Source organism: Oncorhynchus mykiss, chromosome 3, assembly GCF_057628025.1.
Source record: "Oncorhynchus mykiss isolate SJ-2025 chromosome 3, ASM5762802v1, whole genome shotgun sequence".
Taxonomy (NCBI): Eukaryota; Metazoa; Chordata; class Actinopteri; order Salmoniformes; family Salmonidae; genus Oncorhynchus; species Oncorhynchus mykiss.
The window spans coordinates 40,901,535-40,918,516 of NC_143024.1; the positions used below are offsets into that span (position 1 = coordinate 40,901,535).

General features: G+C 39.9%; 1 protein-coding gene across 1 annotated transcript; it reads right to left on the bottom strand.

Annotated features, from left to right (window-relative positions):
• Positions 1–69: 69 nt before the first annotated feature.
• Positions 70–4,569, bottom strand: mrps15 (mitochondrial ribosomal protein S15). The gene is made up of 8 exons (XM_021595531.3): positions 4,257–4,569; positions 2,872–2,937; positions 2,717–2,792; positions 2,436–2,484; positions 2,159–2,243; positions 1,993–2,051; positions 1,071–1,262; positions 70–575 (listed from the first exon to the last, which is right to left on the bottom strand). The coding sequence occupies exons 1-8, from the start codon at positions 4,429–4,431 to the stop codon at positions 465–467; spliced, it is 813 nt and encodes a 270-aa protein (XP_021451206.1). The 5' UTR covers positions 4,432–4,569; the 3' UTR covers positions 70–464.
• Positions 4,570–16,982: the final 12,413 nt, after the last annotated feature.

Below are 16,982 nucleotides of genomic sequence, written 5' to 3' on the forward strand. Positions count from 1 at the left end.
GGTAGTTACATATCACCATACCCAAGTGACTATATGTGATAAACGTTTTTTAAAAAGAGAGCAAACAAATGGATTATACAATACATTTTATTAAATGATTCATTGTGGGTTTATTTGACACTCTCAGGTCACATATGTGGAGCACATAGACATTGCCCACACCAAAACCACATATCTGCGTCACTGCATTTATTTGATGATGCATCTACTTGCAGAAGGGACAAGAAGAATGAAGACTTGGTGTACTACAAACAATAAGTTATTCATGTTTCTTATTACAGTATAACAATACATGGGAAAATTAATTTTACATGAACTGGTGGCATGGGTGGGTGGAGATTTCTCCTTAGGACAAATGGAATGGTCGAAAAGGAGCAAACCCCGCTCACTGGGCCATGCAAAACTAATTTGTCCATTGAGAGCAAGACTGAATGCATAAGACAGACATTGGATACTGTAGCAGTTTATTGGGTTCCTGTAGCTGCTGTCCTGGCTGGTTCTGCCAACGTGGGGGGAGGGGTCTGCTTAATTTTCTTCCTTTGCTCCAGTTTCTGTTTCTGCACCTCTTTGAAGACCTAAGAAAGTACACAATCAGATGAACCTACAAAAAACACCCAACAAAAATGACAACAACAACCAAATTATAAATGTCTTCATTTGGGGCGGCAAACAGCCTAGTGGTTAGAGCGTTGGACTAGTAACCGAAAGGTTGCAAGATCGAATCCCTGAGCTGACAAGACAAAAACCTGTAATTCTGCCCCTGAACAAGGCAGTTAACCCACTGTTCCTAGGCCGTCATTGAAAATAAGAATTTGTTCTTAACTTACTTGCCTAGTTAAATATAGATAAAAATAAAAAAGCTTTGCTTTGACTTTTAGATTAAGTCATGCATTAGACTAATGGTAAAAGCCCTGGTTCAACAGCCTGCATACAGCAGAAATAGTAACAAGAAAATTGCTTGTCTGGTCCCAGATCTGTTTGTGCTGTCTTGCCAACCATACAGTACAAACCACTCTGGAACCAAGCTAGAAAACTGCGCTAAATAAAGTGAATAGAGTTTTGTTGTGTACCTTTATGCACAGGGCCTTCTTGGCCAGCCAGCGTCGGGTGGCATGTCTGTAGTACTCCGGAGGGAAAGTGTAGGTGATGCCCAGCTGCTGGCAGACATGTTCAAAGGCGTCGTAGCGCGTTACCCTGAGGTGCTTGAGCAGCTTCTTCCTGCGGTCAATGGCCATGAGCATCCATCGCTTGTTCGCTTTGTCCTGATACAAAGATGGGGGGGCCGAAACACAGAGTCAGAGGTCAAATGGAGAAAAAATAAGCTTAAAGAGATAACATTATTTAAGGCTTGATTCAATCCATAGCGTTGAAGAGCAGCACTGTAGGGCGATTGAAATGTAAAGGTAATATCTCATTGAGCTGACCAATGCAGCGTTCACCGTGAATGATGTCTCCGCAAGAATATTGCCTTTAAATGTATATTGTGCTGTAACGCAGCTCTTCATGGCTACAGATTGAATCAAACCCCTAGTCTGGGAACATGTCTTTTACATAATAGAGGAGGGTTTTGTTCTAATTAAAAATAACATAGTGATTTTGAGACTTTCAAAGCCAAACTAAAAAAAGCGTGGGGGGAGTGAGATACAAAAAGTGAGACACAGTATAGTGACAGACTGCCAAACCTTGGCTTTAACATTTTAGCTGTGCTAAAATAGTTATATTTTGCAATATGTCTGCAAAAATGTTTGATTCAATGTTACGTGTATACATTGTGACAGTTTAAATTCCCAGCATGCAGCAGCACCACCACTACTACTCTGTCAAATGTCATGGTATGTGTATGCACTACACAGGAAATCCTGTTGACAAACCTCACACCAGATAGGGAGGGGATAGGAAATTACACGTGTGGAAATAATATGCATGCACGTCACTGTTACTATAGGGACTTAAAATTACACAGTCTTGCATTTACCCGTCACCCATACACACCTTTGTATGTTTGTGCAGGTGCTCCTGGTAGTTTCGGATTTTGGAGGTCAAAATGGCCACTAAAAGGTCAAGAAAGGGGTTAAGGAATGAACAAACGATTGCTGAAATAAGGTGGTTCCTCAGAGGAAAAGCACGGTTGTTCACTAGTCCCAAAACGGGAACCTACCCTTGACTTCTGTAGAGCTGCGGTCAGCTTCATCCCTCTGGACTTTTGCAATCAGCTGCTCCGTTTTCAATTTCAACTTCTCGCTCTGGTGACACACAACATGGTGTTTTGATTATGCAATATCCAGCATAGGTATAGAAAAACGGTCATATCATAATGTAAACTATAGCAACGAACAGGTATACACAAACTGTAGTTACTCTACTGTAGTTTTCTTATGAGCGCAAAGAGAAAGACTAGATGAATAGAATGTAGTAACAAGGTGAAAAGAACATACATGGCTTGCTAGTTCCAGTGTCAGAAGTCTTTTGACAAGGTCATCAGCTCTGTAAACACATAATAACAGATCAGCATTAGGAAGAGATGTACTGTATAGAAGAGGTATAGTACAAAGGCAGAGTAGGCCTATATATTGTACAAATAAAGACAGAATAACTATTTTAAACAACATCTCAATGCTGTAGTTGTTTGGACATGGGAGAGTTGAACATACATGAGCCATGTCTGCATGACATGAAATACATTTAATTTAAGTTTGGACAAATTAAATGTACATACGTTTGAGCGAGTGGAACAGCGGCATATTCCATTTTCAGCATTGTCGGAGGAAGATCACTCAACTGACTTTTCATCACTGATGGAAAAAACTTAGACAGTAAATATCAAACATCCAAGTGGTCTTAGATCAAATAGTTGACCTTGGTCCTCCATACCTGGCTTCTTCTTTCTTACGACACGGGCATAGTTTCTCACAGACTGAATGGTGAAACTCCCAATACCTGGTAAGAATTAAACAAATTATCAAACAATACATAATTACTGTTAGTTCATTGCTTTATGAACCATAGGATGGTGCCAGATTTTTGCCTGCAACTACACTGAGTGCACAAAACATTTTGTGCACTCCACCACCCCAAGAACATCCAGACAACTTGGTACAACTGTGGGAAGCATTGGACACAACAATGGCCAGCATTCCTGTGGAACGCTTTTCGACACGGTCTATGCACTGACGAATTGAGGCTATTCTGAGGGAAAATTAGAGGGGGGGGGGGGGTCAACTCAATATTAGGAAGGTGTTCTTAATGTTTTGTACACTCAGTGTATGTGTCTGCATGAGAAAGCATCTGTAAGCATGTTCAGCAGCAACATGGTTTGCAGTAAGAGTTGGGATATCTTACTTACTTTGATGTAAGCCTACATTTTGTGAACAGTAGTGCTGAGATAATAGAAACAAGAGTTGAGTGTCATGTTCTGCATACATGACCAAGAGTGGTGGAGTGAGAAGAGAAAAGCTGCTGCAGACACATTGCAGGGGGCCTGTGGGGAAAATAACTCTGGTTCCCACATCCTTTTCATAAAAAACACTTACTAGCAGACCGACTGATTAAATTATAGGAAATGTATTAGTCATATGTCTGGGTTAAAATGGCATTACCTTCGCACCAGTCTGGTTAAAAAAATATTCCTTTAATTTCAGCTGGTTAGATAGGTAGCTACTAGCTATAGTTATCACTACATTAGTATACAATAAGGATCCATTTTATGTAATCTATTTTTATAATGAAACCATATAGCTAGCCTAGTTAGTACACAGGAGGATAAGGACAATGGGGTAGTGAGTTGATGTCCCTATACAAATAGAAAGCCTGTGTCACTGTGTACACGAAGAGAATAACTCGTGTACCTGTCTATCATGTTTGCTGCTGTTGTGATTAGCTATATGTGCACTAGATATCCTAGCTAATTGCTGCAGTGCCCTCTCCTGGCCTACCCAAGGAAGAATTGTACTCACTACATGACTAATGGAAAAACACATTTTTACGAGGTGTTCTGATGATGATGATGATAAGTGGGGTTTCACACAAAATCTACCTATTCCGTATTTTTCAGTAATGGTTCCTTGATTCTTGCTCGGCGTGTGCAGCTAGCTAGTTGACATGCATGCGAGCAAGTGCAGAAAATTAACAGCCGCGCGCATCGACAAGACGTTTCATTGTTGCATTGACTAATACGGCCTCCTTCTTAGCTAACTAACATATCGTAAGCACACATGTCTACTCTGTGAAATTAGGAGTATAAATATATATTTATTTACCTGTCAATGCAGTCTCATTGTTGCTGTGTGAAGGCCCTGTGGTGACAGAGGTGAATGCCCCATGTCTCAATCGGAGAGACGCACAGGTTCCTTTCAGTCTGGATAAAACACCACATTCTCGCAGAACGACAGATGTCGATTTAAAAGCACTTCTTAAAGCCATGCTTGATAACATGGCTGATTCAGAGATGATTTGATATATGTCCGGTATTAATGGTCAAAATGTAACGAGTAAACAGCATTCGTCCCTCACATGAGGATCGCCATTTTGATTAGACATAACCAATCAGACGGAGAAGTCAATTCAGGAAATGAGAAGGATGCTTGAATAATCGTACCGGTATGTTCAAAACAGACTCTAGCGTTATTATCCTTGGTATTTACAGTATTTATTTCAGAATCCTTTTTTTATGCAAGAGTGGAAAATAGTAAACTGTATAGGGCCAATACCAATACATTAAAGGTATTGCACACTCATCCTATTTCCCAAGTAACAATAGCCTTTGAATGACCAAAACATCAACAATAATATTTTCATGCTATTAAAATGTTCAGAATTTAAGAAATCATCTCAAACTATCAGGAAGCCGGAAATAAAAATAGGTTGAGTGGGCAGGGAGCAGAGCCGGGTTGCTATGTCTGCAGTTTTCAGGTAATTGGGCTACATTGAAAACTATGCTGCTGGTGAAAATGTATTGGTCGCGGGTTGTAGGTTTTTGGGCTAATTCTAAATTGCACTGCGGCCACCAGGGCATCTCTTTACATGTGTGTTTTATTAATTCCACACTGCTACTGCTGACTAGCACATGTAAATAGGGTATTGGAACTGACTTTTTTTTTTTTAAATCCTGTATATGGTATGCTTTCTTACTTACTTACTTTATTGTGTATTTCAATTTGTTTTTCTTTTCTAGTAATACATTATTATTATTGCATTGTTGGGTTTTGAGTTTGCAAGAAAAACATTTCACTGTACTTGTGCATGTGACATTAAAACTTGAAGCTGACAGCTCTTTGAAACACCCTTGTGGTCGTTGCCAAGTAACAAGGTAAACAATGGGCCACATGTCATTGATGACAAGGTAAACAATGGACCACATGTAATTCTGAGCCTAAATAGTTTGTCTCAACCCATTTTCTCTGCAAAATGTTCTCATTGTCAGCGTTGCTGATCATGGATTGTTGGATATCAGACAAACAGCAATACACAATTGCATTTCCATTGTTTTGTAACTAATTACATAAAGCTAATTTCCTGCATTTCTACACAATCCAATAAGTATTTAGTCAGCAACCAATTGTGCAAGATCTCCCACTTAAAAAGATGAGAGAGGCCTGTAATTTTCATCATAGGTACACTTCAACTATGACAGACAAAATGAGGAAAAAAAATCCAGAAAATCACATTGTTGGCCACAATTTTGGCCCATACCACTCAGGAAGGAGACATCTTCTATCTCCTAGAAGATTAACGTACATTGGTGAAACAAGTGCAAATCAATCCCAGAACAACAGCAAAGGACCTTGTGAAGATGCTGGAGGAAACAGGTACAAAAGTATCTATATCCACAGTAAAACAAGTCCTACAGTGCCTTGCGAAAGTATTCGGCCCCCTTGAACTTTGCGACCTTTTGCCACATTTCAGGCTTCAAACATAAAGATATAAAACTGTATTTTTTTGTGAAGAATCAACAACAAGTGGGACACAATCATGAAGTGGAACGACATTTATTGGATATTTCAAACTTTTATAACAAATCAAAAACTGGAAAATTGGGCGTGCAAAATTATTCAGCCAAGAGGCCCATGATCACTCTGGATGAACTGCAGAGATCTACAGCTGAGGTGGGAGACTCTGTCCATAGGACAACAATCAGTCGTATATTGCACAAATCTGGCCTTTATGGAAGAGTGGCAAGAAGAAAGCCATTTCTTAAAGATATCCATAAAAAGTGTCGTTTAAAGTTTGCCACAAGCCACCTGGGAGACACACCAAACATGTGGAAGAAGGTGCTCTGGTCAGATGAAACCAAAATTGAACTTTTTGGCAACAATGCAAAACGTTATGTTTGGCGTAAAAGCAACACAGCTGAACACACCATCCCCACTGTCAAACATGGTGGTGGCAGCATCATGGTTTGGGCCTGCTTTTCTTCAGCAGGGACAGGGAAGATGGTTAAAATTGATGGGAAGATGGATGGAGCCAAATACAGGACCATTCTGGAAGAAAACCTGATGGAGTCTGCAAAAGATCTGAGACTGGGACGGAGATTTGTCTTCCAACAAGACAATGATCCAAAACATAAAGCAAAATCTACAATGGAATGGTTCAAAAATAAACATATCCAGGTGTTAGAATGGCCAAGTCAAAGTCCAGACCTGAATCCAATCGAGAATCTGTGGAAAGAACTGAAAACTGCTGTTCACAAATGCTCTCCATCCAACCTCACTGAGCTCGAGCTGTTTTGCAAGGAGGAATGGGAAAAAATTTCAGTCTCTCGATGTGCAAAACTGATAGAGACATACCCCAAGCGACTTACAGCTGTAATCGCAGCAAAAGGTGGCGCTACAAAGTATTAACTTAAGGGGGCTGAATAATTTTGCACGCCCAATTTTTCAGTTTTTGATTCGTTAAAAAAGTTTGAAATATCCAATAAATGTTGTTCCACTTCATGATTGTGTCCCACTTGTTGTTGATTCTTCACAAAAAAATACAGTTTTATATCTTTATGTTTGAAGCCTGAAATGTGGCAAAAGGTCGCAAAGTTCAAGGGGGCCGAATACTTTCGCAAGGCACTGTATATCGACATATCGACCGCTCAGCAAGGAAAAATCCACTGCTCCAAAACCGCCACAAAAAAGCCAGACTACGGTTTGCAACTGCACATGGGGACAAATATTGTACTTTTTGGAGAAATGTCCTCTGGTCTGATGAAAAAAAAATTGAACTGTTTGGCCATATTGACCATCGTTATGTTTGGAGGAAAAAGGGGTGGCTCAGGGGTGGCAGCATCATGTTGTGGGGGTGCTTTGCTGCAGGAGGTACTGGTGGGCTTCACAAAATAATGGCATCATGAGGATGGAAAATAATGTGGGTATATTGAAGCAACATCTCAAGACATCAGTCAGGAAGTTAAAGCTTGGTCGCAAATGGTTCTTCCAAATGGACAATGACCCCAAGCATACTTCCAAAGTTGTGGCAAAACTGAAAAAGTGTGTGCGAGCAAGGAGGCCTACAAACCTGATTCAGTTACACCAGCTCTGTCAGGAGGAATGGGCCAAAATGTATTTACCCAACTTATTGTGGGAAGCTTGTGGAAGGCTACCTGAAACGCTTGACCCAAATTAAACAAGTTAAAGGCAATGCTACCAAATGCTAATTCAGTGTATGTAAACTTCTGACCCATTGGGAATGTGATGAAATAAATAAAAGCTGAAATAAATCATTCTCTCTAAGTCATCGGAATTTCATAATTCCTATATGTGTACATTAATTAAATCACTCTATTTATAAGAATTTGTAAGATTCTTATTTGCATAAAATAGACAGAGTCTTATCTAAATTAGATAACAGTATTTATTCTCGGAGCTCGCTGCCATGGAACCACAAACAACAGTTTATATACAAAATATGACGTCATTGGTTATAGAATGAATCTCCTCCTCTCGACCAAGACAAAGAGGTTCAAAAGTTTATTCCAACCTCCTAGCTCACTCCAGACACACACTATATCAAGATTTAACTTCTGAAGTCTCACCTTCATCCATCACTATTTAGAAGACAGTTCCAGATAATGGAAAACCTAGGGAGGCACTCACTGCCTTATCTAAACATCCCAGAGCTAAGTTGAGTCGGTTCAACCATAGGTTAACGATCCTTTTTGCTTACTTAAAAACCCACAACACATACCTCTCCAACTAAGTTGGAATGGTGTTTATTACATTTTAATTACTCCTTGTTCATGCTACAAAATCCCTTCCTTATGAATTAACATTATTAATCAGATAAAATAAAACCGGGTAGAGTTTAATTAGTTATAGTTCTATTTAAATGTAGCTATTTAGTCATTATTCATAAAATTCCTAACACTATTATTCTGACATTTCACATTCTTAAAATAAATTGATGATCCTAACTGACCTAAGATAGGGGATTTTTACTAGGAATAAATGTCAGGAATTGTGAAAAACTGAATACTTTAAGTATTTAAATACTTTAAATCTATTTGGCAAAGATGTATTTATACTTTAGACTTCAACTGTATTTTTTATAATCATAATTGAAAAGGAAAGAGCTCAAAGTGCATATAGGTTAGGCTACTATGTGGAGCGAGTGTTGCATCTTTTCATTGTCAATAAGTATTTATTACCCATTTATTTGTCTTTGCCTGCAAATTGTCCCTCTAAAAGATAGGCAATATCTAATAGACCTATGCAAAACGTAGCAAGTGTTGCTGTCATTCTTGCTGCTTTCAGTTCAGTAGCCATACCTGCGAGATCAGGTGCGTGTGGTCTCAATTAAAGAGAGTAGGCTATAGCTTATGCATGGGCAGAGAAGCACGGAGCAGGTATCCTTCCAAGGAGATGTACCTCCTAAATAGGCCTTTGATTTGGCTATAGTTTACTACATTGCCTAGAAATTGGCCTAAATATTTATTGCCCATATTTCTTCATCTGAAAATCTTCCAATCTCCTAAAAGGTAGGCTACAAAAATAGCTCAAGAGAAAGTGAAAGTCTCTCCAAATCGTCTCTCTTCAAACTACATCTAGCATATCCTAGTAATACAATGTACAGTGGCTTGTGAAAGTCTTCAACCCCCTTGGCATTTTTCCTATTTTGTTGACTCACAACTTGATATTAAAATGTATTTTTGGGGGGGATTGTATCAGTTGATTTACACATGACTACAGTGGTTCCTCCTTTAAAAGTTGCGAGCACCGCGGGACTTAAAGGTGCCCAGCGTCACAGCTTCATCGCTCCAGACCACCACAAGGGGGAGTTAGAGCACTCATTATGCATTTGGGTCCAACCATATCGAGTTGTTTCAATGACAAATTTTGATGCGAGCCACCCTTGCCTTGTGGCATTCAACAAAGATGGCTGACAAAACATTACAGCGGAACTAAATAGCAAAACATTGAGGATTAATGTTAGACAAACGTTTGTGCATATTTTTTTTGTCAAAGTTAGTTTACAAAAATCACTAATTAGCAAGTTCTGACTAGCTAACATTAGCCAGCTAGCTAGTGTTAGGAGAATGCATTTGTAATTCGGGTTGTTTAATGTTTTAGGAACTCCTGAGAAAAACAAACCAGGCTGTCGCCTTGTGAAACAGGATGTAAAAATCTAGCCAGCTAAAGCATTTACTGCTTGCCTTGCAATGCTGCTGAAGTAACATAGCTAGCTAACTAGCTACTTTTTTATTGTGTAGTGGAGGATAAAAATAACTGTATGCCTATGGATGTGCAGCTAGCTACAGCTACCCTAAAACGTTTGGTATGAATATTAGTTCGGAACCTATGAACCTCAGCTATCATAGTTGTATCAACTTCAAGTCTGAATGGCATTATGAAGCATATGGATAGAGTAGAATATAATAACTTTAGTGCCATGGATGCAAGTACTGTAGTTATTACCACACGTGACATTCCCACATTGTAGCCTGTACATTGAATATATTCACTGATCATGTACTCTTCTTTGGCAAATAAAGGTGCGGTTCAGGTATGAATCTGAGACATTCTTTGTCATATCGAACTGCATTATTTGAATGATGCTGTGTCTGCATGAATGCGTTTACCACTCCTGCTCCTGGAACATCAATGATTACACATTGTAACTATGCAATAGACGAGAAACATAATTGATTTGTAATTCATATATACAGAAAAAAAAACTATCTGCATTCATCTGAGGACACAGGATAGTATTTCAATGAGATACTTAATTTCAACCAGTGGAGAATGTGATACACTATTGAAAGAAGTTCAATATCCAGGTTTCATAAATACATGATAATTGTAATATTATAAATACACGTTCAAACTGTATGGTGTGCATTATAAAATGAGGAAGAAAGTCAAGGTGGGGAGAGCGGTGTAGAAGACAAAGGGAAAAGGCTAAGAACAGCAGCAGACAACATAAGATTCATTAATTAGTGCTACCCTAATATTCTCAGTTCATCACAATTGCGGTGTCTCCTAACCAGCCTCCTAACCAGCCAGAAGGCGAGGAAGAGTTGATGAGGTGGCGATGACGGGAATGGCTTCCTCTCACATCAAAACATACCTGCAGACGAGTGACAGATGGATAGAGAGAGAGCATGATTAAGCCTTGTTTTTTTTTATTCTAACAGTTAGTCACCTTAAATCAGGAGGTGAAATGCAAAACTGACCTTGGATCATTAACTCTGGGACTACTACAACTCGGTCTGTATTTCAATGTAAAGCATCTCTTTACTAATACTTCCTGTTGACCCGACCAAGTGACATATCACCTATGATCATGCTGTGCCCTCCGTTTCAGCCATTTCAGATGCTGGAGGGGTTCACCAAAACAGCTGATATAACCTAGAGGATTTAGGGAGAAGGGGGAGAGGGATGAAGTGAAGAAGAGACTCTTAGTGTGTGTGGTCTCCACACTAAGTGGCTACAGAGTACTTTATGCTGAAAAACAGACACATTAGGACAAACAATAGAAGATAATGTCAATAAAATATACTGTATGTGACGCAGACACCTATCGGAGTGTGCCTGAAACATTTAAATACAGAGGGCTGTGTGTCTCACCACTTGGTTATTACAAGGCTAACCCCCAGAGAAATCATGACTTGGCAGCAACAGATAAATACAAACATTTTCACTGGACTATGTGGTGTAAATCTGAAAATTAGCAGCTGACATCTTAAGGGTTTTTTAATTCATGCATGCGAGACAGGTTCCATGTACAACAAGACAGGCAGATTTGGAGAAAAAGAACACAGAACAGCAATAAAGCTTTCAGCCTGTTCCTCGGACAGTGAACATCTGGCAATATCTACATTTGACCCCTTGATCAGCTCGCTCTCTGAAAGACCGTTCAAATTAAAGCAGCAGATGTCATTTTTAGGATACGTCAATAAAGCCCGGTGCTGCTTACCTGAGATGCCATCTTCGTAGTTGTCCGCTTTGACTTCCTTTGTGTCGGAAAAAGAGTAGCTTTCAGAACAATTATTTTTGATTGAAAATAAAAAAGGTTATGCTCTCGACAAAAAGATACAAATGTACCTCCATATCATATAAGAATTTAACTGTTAATAACCATACCTTCATACAAACATGCTACTGTATGCAGAATTCTTGACGCACACCTGAAGATGCTGCCATATCCTGCCAGCACACCCACAAGAGAGCCACTCAGGAGCAGAATGATGACACATGAAAGAGGGAAAGGAATGAGATGGGAACAGCAATTTGTGCAAGTTGGGGAGGGTTAATAGACTATTCAACCTTTACTAAAGAATAGTTTAATCAGCTGACCACACCACTCATTTCGCGTACGCGAGAGTTGCAAAATAAATTTAGAAATCTACGTTATTCAATTAGTGCACCCACACTGCTCGCGAGCGTCTGCATTGCCATGGGCTAAAATAGAAGTCCTGCCTCTCCAATCTCCTCATTGGTTATACCCATGAGGGTGATTGAAAGACGAACTGTGTTGCCGGTCAGTGTAGTAATACTATGAAAGTTTAGATGCCAGTCAACATATAAGTTGAAAGATGAAAAAGCCTGGCAGGAGGAGAGAACCAGAAACGATTCGGTTGAACGTTTTATGTGTGGATTAATTGTCGGACTAGAGGACCTTGTGCATTTCAGGTAAAATAGCAAATCAATGTTTATATCCCAGGACGCAGCAGGTTTGGGTTCTGTGTAATAGCCGAGCATTTGTGCCAGACACAGCGTTTTCCTTGATGGCTAAAATGCTAAATTTAGTCTCATCTGACCAGAATACCTTTTTCCATGTGTTTGGGGAGTCTCCCACATGCATTTTGGTGAACACCAAACATGTTTCCTTATTTTTTTTATTTAAGCAATGGCTTTTTTTCTGGTCACTCTTCTGTAAAGCCCAGCTCTGTGGTGTGTACGGCTTAAAGTGGTCCTATGGACATACAGTATATCAAAAAAGTGAGTACACCCCTCACATTTTCTTAAATATTTGAGTATATATTTTCATGTGACAACACTGAAGAAATTACACTTTGCTACAATGTAAAGTAGTGAGTGTACAGCTTGTATAACAGTGTACATTTGCTGTCCCCTCAAAATAACTCAGTCATTAATGTCTAAACCGCTGGCAACAAAAGTGAGTACACCCCTAAGTTAAAATGTCCAAATTGGGCCCAATTAGCCATTTTCCTTACCTGGTGTCATGTGACTTGTTAGTGTTACAAGGTCTCAGGTGTGAATGGGGAGCAGGTGTGTTAAATTTGGTGTCGTCGCTCACACTCCCTCATACTGACTGGTCACTGTAATTTCAACATGGCACCTCATTGCAAAGAACTCTGAGGATCTGAAAAGAAAATGTGTTGCTCTACATAAAGATGGCCTGGGCTATAAGAAAATTGCCAAGACCCTGAAACTGAGCTGCAGCACGGTGGCCAAGAAGATACATCGGTTTAACTGGACAGGTTCCACTCAGAATAGGCCTCGCCATGGTCGACCAAAGAAGTTGAGTGCACGTGCCCAGCGCCATATCCAGAGGTTGTCTTTGGGAAATAGACGTATGAGTGCTGCCAGCATTGCTGCAGAGGTTGAAGGGGTGGGGTGGGGGGGGGGGGGGGTCAGCCTGTCAGTGCTCAGACCATACTCTGTACACTGCATCAAATTGGTTTGCATGGCTGTTGTCCCAGAAGGAAGCCTCTTCTAAAGATGATGCATAAGAAAGCCCGCAAACAGTTTGCTGAAGACAAGCAGACTAAGGACATGGATTACTGGAACCATGTCCTGTGGTCTGATGAGACCAAGATAAACTCATTTGGTTCAGATGGTGTCAAGCGTGTGTGGCGGCAACCAGGTGAGGAGTACAAAGACAAGTGTGTCTTGCCTACAGTCAAGCATGGTGGTGGGAGTGTCATGGTCTGGGGCTGCATGAGTGCTGCCGGCACTGGGGAGCTACAGTTCATTGAGGGAACCATGAATGCCAACATGTACTGTGACATACTGAAGCAGAGCATGATCCCCTCCCTTCGGAGACTGGGCCGCAGGGCAGTATTCCAACATGATAACGACCGCAAACACACCTCCAAGATGACCACTGCCTTGCTAAAGAAGCTGAGGGTAAAGGTGATGGACTGGCCAAGCATGTCTCCGGACCTAAACCCTATTGAGCATCTGTGGGGCATCCTCAAACGGAAGGTGGAGGAGTGCAAGGTCTCTAACATCCACCACCTCCGTGATGTCGTCATGGAGGAGTGGAAGAGGACTCCAGTGGCAACCTGTGAAGCTCTGGTGAACTCCATGCCCAAGAGGGTTAACGCAGTGCTGGAAAATGATGGAGGCCACACAAAATATTGACACTTTGGCCCCAATTTGGACATTTTCACTTAGGGGTGTACTAAGTGGAATTATTGAGGGAACAGCAAATTTACACTGTTATACAAGCTGGACACTCACTCCTTTCATTGTAGTAAAGTGTCATTTCTTCAATGTTGTCACATGAAAAGATATACTCATATTTACAAAAATGTGAGGGGTGTACTCACTTTTGTGATAAACTGTATACTCCAATCTCTGCTGTGGAGATTTTCAGCTCCTTCAAGGTTATGATTAATGCTCTCCTTGCCTTGTCCGTGAGTTTTGGTGGACGGCCCTCTCTTGGCAGGTTTGTTGTGGTACCCTATTCTTAAAATTTTTTAATAATGGATTTAATGGTGCTCCTTGGGAAGTTCAAACGTTCCGATATTCTTTTATAACCCAACCCTGATCTGTACTTCTACACAACTTTGTCCCTGACCTGGTTGGTGAGCTCCTTGGTCTTCATGGTGCCTCTTGCTTAGTGGTGTTGCAGACTCTGGGGCCTTTCAGAACAGGTGTATATATACTGAGATCATGTGACACTTAGATTGCACACAGGTGGACTTTATTGAACTAATTATGTGACTTCTGAAGGTAATCAGTTGCACCAGATCTTAATTAGGGGCCTCCTAGCGAAGGGTGTGAATACATATGCTTGCACACCTTTTCCGTTTTACATTTTATTGAATTTTTTTAAGCAAGTTTTTTTGTTTTTTTTTCACTTCACCAATTTGGATTATTTTGTGTATGTCCATTACACGAAATCCAAATAAAAATTAATTAAAGTTTCATTCCAGTTTATAATGCAACAAAATAGGAAAAAAGCCAAAGGGGATGAATACTTTTGCAAGGCACTGTAAGGGCCATGTGAGAACTTCTGGTAATTGAACCTATTTCTTAATTTTTGCTGGGACCATGGCTGGGTTTGTGACAAGTTCTTATCCTGTTAGTGATCCCTTCGCGCGCCAGTCCCTTTAGCGGGATCGATTTGACAACATCCAGTGAAATTGCAGAGCGCCAAATTCAAACTACAGAAATATCAATATTCAAGACTCACGACAATATAAGTGTAATACATCAAAATAAAGCTTAAGCTGTTTGGGATAGGGGCAGCATTTTCACATTTGAATGAAACGTGTGCCCAGAGTAAACTGCCTGCTACTCAGAACCAGTTACTAATATATGCATATTATTAGTATATTTGGATAGAAAACACTCTGAAGATTCTAAAACTGTTTGAATGATGTCTGTGAGTATAACATAACTCATATGGCAGGCGAAAACCTGAGAAAAATCCAACCAGGAAGTGGGAAATCTGAGGTTTCAAGTTTTTCAACTCTTGGCCTATCGAATACAGTGTCTATGGGGTCCAATTGCACTTCCTAAGGCTTCCACTAGATGTCAACAGTCTTTAGAACCTTGTTTGATGCTTCTACTGTGAAGGAGGGGGGAATGGGAGTTGAATGAGTCAGTGGTCTGGCAGAGTGCCATGAGCTCGTGACGCACGTACACGTGAGAGTTAGCTTGAGTTCCATTGCATTTCTGAAGACAAAGGAATTCTCTGGTTTTAACATTATTGAAGACTTATGTTAAAAGCGTCCTAAAGATTGATTATATACTTCGTTTGACATGTTTCTACGGACTTCGTCTGCTCGTGTGTCATGAATTTGGATTATTGGGCTGAACGCCCTAATACCAAATGAGGTATTTGGACATAAAGAGGAACTTTATTGAACAAATCAAACATTAATTGTGGAACTGGGATTCCTGGGAGTGCATTCTGATGAAGATCATCAAAGATAAGTGAATATTTAAAATGCTATTTCTGACTTCTGTTGACTCCATCATGGCAGATATCTGTAGTGCTTGATTTGTTATCTGAGCGTCGTACACAGATTATTGCATGGTTTGCTTTTTCCGTAAAGTTTTTTTTAAATCTGACACAACGGTTGAATTAACCAGTTATGCATTAGGGGGCGCTATTAACATTTTTGGATGAAAAACGTTCCCGTTTTAAACAAGATATTTTGTCACGAAAAGATGCTTGACTATGCATATAATTGACAGGTTTGGAAAGAAAACACTTTGACGTTTCCAAAACTGCAAAGATATTGTCTGTGAGTGCCACAGAACTGATGTTACAGGCGAAACCCAGATAAAAATCCAATCAGGAAGTGCCGCATTTTTTGAAACCGCATCATGCCAATGACTCCTTATATGGCTGTGAATGAGCTTACGTTTTCCACGCATTCCCCAAGGTGTCTACAGCATTGTGACGTCTTTTTAGGCATTTCCATTGGAGAATAGCTGTAAGGGACCATATTTGGCGAGTGGTCACATGGTGTCTCCCGGAGAAAATCTCATGTAAAATACTGAGGTAGCCATTTTTCCAATCACTTCTTATGAGAAACCAATTGCCTCGACGGATATATTATCGAATATACATGTTAAAAACACCTTGAGGATGGATCCTAAACAACGTTTGCCGTGTTTCTGTTGATATTGTGGAGCAAATTTTGAAAAGAGTTTGCCGTTATAGTTGAAGCATTTTTCGGTTGATTTCTCAGCCAAGCATGATGAACAAACGGGAGCTTTTTCGCCTACAAAAATATTATTTTTGGAAAAAAGGAACATTTGCTATCTAACTGGGAGTCTCCTGAGTGAAAGCATCTGAAGTTCTTCAAAGGTAAATGATTTCATTTGGTTGCTTTTCTTATTTTCGTGAAAATGTTGCCTGCTGCCAGCAGATCCTAGCATAGCATTATGCCATGCTAAACTTACACAAATGCTTGTCTAGCATTGGCTGTAACGCATATTTTGAAAATTTGAGATGACAGTGTTGTTAACAAAAGGCTAAGCTTGTGTTTGAATATATTTACTTCATTTCATTTGCGATTTTCATGAATAGGAAAGTTGCGTTATGCTAATGCATTTGAGGCTATGATTACGCTCCCGGATACGGGTTTGCTCGTCACAAGAAGTATATGTTTAATTCTGTGAATAACAGTTGTATCTTTTATCAATGTTTATTATGAGTATTTCTGTAAATTGATGTGGCTCTCTGCAAAATCACTGGATGTTTTGGAAGCAAAACATTACTGAACGTAACGCGCCAATGTAAACTGAGATTTTTGAATATAAATACGCACTTTATCGAACAAAACATACATGTAT